Below are 4961 nucleotides of genomic sequence, written 5' to 3' on the forward strand. Positions count from 1 at the left end.
ATACTGCTTGCAAACCAATGATGGTAAGATGATGTTATGGGGTAGGACTAGATAAGTCTGACTTCTTCCTACTCCGTTCAAGCATGTACTAGGTATAAGCTAATTGATAATGCATTTGTGGATATGTGTGAAATTATGTGTTGACATATTGACTGTCATTACATGTTTGAAAGAATAAATCAAATCAAATCAAAAAGAAATCAATTTACCATTCTTTTTTTTTTTTTTTATTGGTGGGGGATAGTGATGGTAGTGATATTTATAAAGTGTTCTATATCAGACGGCATGGTGGCGCAGTGATTATCGCTGATGCCTCACAGCAACAAGGTTCTGAGTTTAAGCCCCAGCCAACCCAGTGCCTTTCTGTGTGGAGTTTGCATGTTCTCCCTGCGCCTGCGTGGATTCTCTCTGAGTGCTCCGGCTTCCTCACACAGTCCATAGCTTAGGTTGACTGGTGACTCTAAATTGCCCGTAGGAATGCGTGTGGTTGTCTCTCTCTATGTGTTAGCCCTGTGACAGAATGGCAACCTGTCCAGGGTGTACCCCACCTCTCACGCAATGTCAGCTGGGATTGGCTCCAGCCCCCCCGTGACCCTTGTTAGGATGGGGGGGGGCCCCGGGTGGGGCGGGAGCCAATCCCGGCCGGCAATCGGGCGAAGGCGGGGTACACCCTGGACAGGTCGCCAAGCCATCGCAGGGCTAACACATAGACAAACAACCACACACACGCACATGCACTCCTATGGGCAATTTAGAGACACCAATCAACCTAAGCTGCATGTCTTTGGACTGTGGGAGGAAGCCACGCAAGCACGGGGAGAACATGCAAACTCCACACAGAAAGGTCCTAGGTGGGGCCCGAACCTGGAACCTTTGCGCTGTGAGGCAACGGCGCTAACCACTGTGCCACCATGCTGCCCTAGTATGTTTTCAGTTTCATGGTAAAACAGACACCACAGAGACTTGGCCAAAACTGGTATGCAGGAATAACTTGCTCCATCTGTTAAAGTTTCTGTAGTTTAAGGTTCGCTGCTTTTTTTTTTCTCAAGTACAGAAGTAGATGATCATTGTTTTCTGTGAACTGTGGAGCAGTAACCCATGCTGTGGCCAAGCTGTTGCTCTGCTCAGGAGCAGCTGTCAGCACCAGCGGGCCACTCTCTGCTGCGTGTCCTACTCATGTTTGTGTTTAACCTGGTAGGGTACCTGGCTGCAGGATTCAAAGGTTCACATAACTCTTGACACAAACATACTTCTGAATGTAGGTGACTGAACCTGTTTCATTGTTCAACTTCAATCTGCAATGGTGTTAAAATAAGAATAACATTCTCTGTGAAATCATGTCCAGTATTTATGTAGTATTCATTCTTCTATTTTTTTGTTGCCCTGCCACAGGAAGCTCTGGGGGCATCTGTGAGAAGAGTAAACTGTACTCTGATGGGAAAAGGAAGTCTCTGAACACAGGTATCATCACTGTGCAGAACTATGCTTCCCATGTCCCTCCTAAGGTGTCACACATTACCTTCGCTCATGAGGTCGGGCACAACTTTGGCTCTCCTGTAAGTACTATGAATTCAAACACTGGCCTTTGTCAGTCATGCTCTTGCCAAGCTAAGCAAAGTGTCATATGCAGCTCCATCTCAAGTATCTCTGCCTTCTCTCCTTTATTTGCCTACTGTTTTACAGCATGATTCTGGCATCGAATGCACCCCAGGAGAGTCTACTATGCAGGAAAAAAAGGAGCGGGGAAACTACATCATGTATGCCAGAGCGACTTCAGGGGACAAGCTCAACAATAACAAGTTCTCTATCTGCAGCATCCGCAATATAAGTGCTGTTCTGGCAAATAAGAGAGACTCTTGTTTTGTCGGTAAATTCTTTATAATAAACACATCCTTTCTTGTCTGTATGTGTGTGAGAGAGATTCTGTCTTCACATTGCGGTTTCTGTGTGTACAGAATCTGGCCAGCCTATTTGTGGTAATGGACTTGTGGAAAGTGGAGAACAGTGTGATTGCGGCTACAGTGATCAGTGTAAAGAGTCTTGCTGCTATAGTGCCAATGAAGAAGAAGGCAAAAGGTGCAAACTCCAGCCTGGCAAAAAATGCAGGTCAGATGTGATAAGCATTTCTTTTTATAGTCTTGTAATTTTGAAAGAATTATTGAGAACAAAAAATTGCAATTGATGGCATTACATTAGTTTGACGTCGGCATATTTGTTATTCTTTTTCACAGTCCCAGTCAAGGCCCATGTTGCACATCAGAGTGTACATTCATGGATACAAACAAGAGGTGCAGGTATGAGTCTGAGTGTGCCAAAGAGGGTAAATGCAATGGGGCTACTGCTCTATGTCCTACCTCCGAACCAAAGGAAAATTTCACAACTTGCCATGCAGAAACACAAGTCTGTGTCAATGGGGTATGTTTGTTTTAGTTCTACTTTTGTTGTTGTGTGTCTGGTTTGTGCAGTTTGTGTTTGTATTTAAAGTAAAAAGGCTTTGATAAGTTTTTTTTCTTCAACCTGCTTGTTTGAACCAGGTCTGCTCTGGCTCCATTTGTGAGAAGTATCATCTTGAGGTATGTACCTGTGCCAGCCAAGAGGGCAAGGATGAGCCAGCTGAGCTGTGTCACTTGTGCTGCATGGAAAAAAGTGAGTAACATGTTGCACATGAATCAGAATGCATATACACAGTAGTAATATTAAGCTAGATTTAATGTGGTGTATAACATCAGTGACAGTTACTTTTTGTTCTTAGTTGTGCCATTGTCAGGCTAAAGAATTGAGTTACTGTTGGTATCTCACACATTCCCTATCACTCATTCTGGCCTCAGTGGACCCGAGCACCTGCAGCAGCACAGGCTCAGAAAGATGGGCCGAATTCTTTAACAGGAAGATCACGACGCTGCAGCCTGGTTCACCCTGCAATGACTTTAAGGGCTACTGCGATGTGTTCATGAGGTGCCGTCTGGTGGATGCCGATGGGCCGCTGGCAAGGCTAAAGAAAGCCATCTTCAATGCAGAACTCTATGAGAATATTGCAGAGTGGATAGTGGTGAGTGCCACTGTACAAGAAAAGCAGCAACTCATTCTAGTGGAATCAGCCCTGAAGATTGGTCAACACAATAACACACATGCAGAAGCTATTTCTGCAGAGCTTCTTGTCAAAATGTCATCATTATTTAATACATCCTCTGTTTTTCAGGCTTACTGGTGGGCCGTGCTGTTGATGGGCATTGCTCTTATTATGCTAATGGCTGGCTTCATCAAGATCTGCAGTGTCCACACCCCCAGCAGCAACCCCAAACTTCCCCCACCAAAGCCACTGCCAGGTAGAGTACATCATTACAAGTGTGTTCATACTGTATGTACCCACAGTATAGAGGTGGGTAGGTAGTTGAAATGCGCTTACATGAGCAACAGTAAATAGATGGATAAACGAGCAGATAAATAGATACAAAATGTACAGTGGAGAGTAGGGATACCCTGATCCAGTTTTTTTGGGACTGATACTGATCCAGTTCCTTTAATATTAAGTATGCAGATAAAGATTCTGATCCGATACCACTTACCTACAGTAAGTGTTAATAAAATACCTGACATATTGAAACTGAAATTAATCTGGCACACTATTTCAGGAGCTTCTTGATCCAGATTCTGGTTCTAAAATATTAAGTTTATAAGCTTCAATTATTGATATGAATAACAGAGCTGGACAACACTCTCAGAACTACAGATTCATTACAGGGGCGAAACTACCTACTACTTTGTATCTGTGAGCACACAGTTTGTGTAACCGGTCCAATTTAGATATCCCTGAGTTCTGGTTGGAACTAGTAAGCTTTCATTTTTTTGATGGATTCTCTGGAGTGTTTTATGCGGATAGCTCCCAAAAATAGACTTGCAGTTAAAAATAGGCTTCAGGTCATGGCTACGTACCTAAAGCAGGAGTGATTAGAATTCTTTACTATGTGCATGTGATATACCAGCTAACATGCAGGCAGCGTAGACACATGCATTATACGCGTCTCAAAAAAAAAGCAACTGCGTCTGCTCAAATACAAGACTGTAGTTCTAAATAAGGATCGCAGTTGAATCAGCTCTATTCTGGCCGATGCCAAGCCTGTGAAATATCCTCAGATCAGCGCTGACAGTATCATATAGGCCCAATATCGATACTTGGTAACGGACTGAGACTTATCTAGTGGATAACCATGTAGCCTTGATACAGTGGATTAGGTAAATAGGTAGGTAGTTGGATAAATGCTGTAAACAGTTAGATGGAAAACAGTGGTAGCAGTACCACAATATATATTTAAAAAAAGAACTCTTAGAAGTAATAGTCCTGATAAGGCCAGTTATTTTCTATATATAAAAGGATTTTCAGCAATGTCCACACAGAGACTGAAACCGTCAATGAACTGCCCCCACTCAGTTAATGTCTGTCAACTGTCAGGCCTTGTTTACCTTGTTAGTCTGTGCGATAGAGCTCTACTGTTATTAAACAAAGATTAAAGGCACATCAGTGAAACACACCGCTGCACTGGGTGACACATTTTTTTCATAATTGAACCCCAGACCCGACTACGCTGCCCCAAAGTCTCCAAGCAGCCGCACGAGATCTTGTTTACATTTTGTTAGCTCCTCATGCTTAGGTCTGGGTTTTGCCAGTGTAGAAATGTGTCACCCAGTGCAGCGGTGTGTTTCACTGAATTGTTTTTGAACAACAACAGCAACGATCTGGCACAGATAAATCTGGTCCAGGACTGACACACTGATGGACATTAACCGTGAGTAGAGGCAAGTCATTGTTGGTTTTAGTTTCTGTATGGGGAGTGTTGGAAATGGTTAATATATAAATGACCAGCTTTAATATTTAAATACAGATACCTCAAATATACACAAGTACAGTACTTGAATAAGTGTACTTACTCTCCACAACTAGGTGAGACATACAATTATATACA

General features: G+C 43.1%; 1 protein-coding gene across 2 annotated transcripts in view; it reads left to right on the forward strand.

The window, feature by feature from the left end:
• Positions 1-4961, forward strand: part of adam10a (ADAM metallopeptidase domain 10a) — a 32348-nt gene that overhangs the window by 24552 nt on the left and 2835 nt on the right. For both annotated transcript variants that reach the window (XM_020605670.1, XM_020605677.1), the window contains exons 9-15: positions 1393-1556; positions 1684-1867; positions 1956-2106; positions 2232-2415; positions 2535-2646; positions 2829-3049; positions 3200-3326. In XM_020605670.1, coding sequence (XP_020461326.1) covers positions 1393-1556; positions 1684-1867; positions 1956-2106; positions 2232-2415; positions 2535-2646; positions 2829-3049; positions 3200-3326 — 1143 coding nt within the window. The remainder of the gene's footprint in view (positions 1-1392; positions 1557-1683; positions 1868-1955; positions 2107-2231; positions 2416-2534; positions 2647-2828; positions 3050-3199; positions 3327-4961) is intronic.

Source organism: Monopterus albus, unplaced genomic scaffold (assembly GCF_001952655.1).
Source record: "Monopterus albus unplaced genomic scaffold, M_albus_1.0 scaffold4.1, whole genome shotgun sequence".
NCBI lineage: Eukaryota > Metazoa > Chordata > Actinopteri > Synbranchiformes > Synbranchidae > Monopterus > Monopterus albus.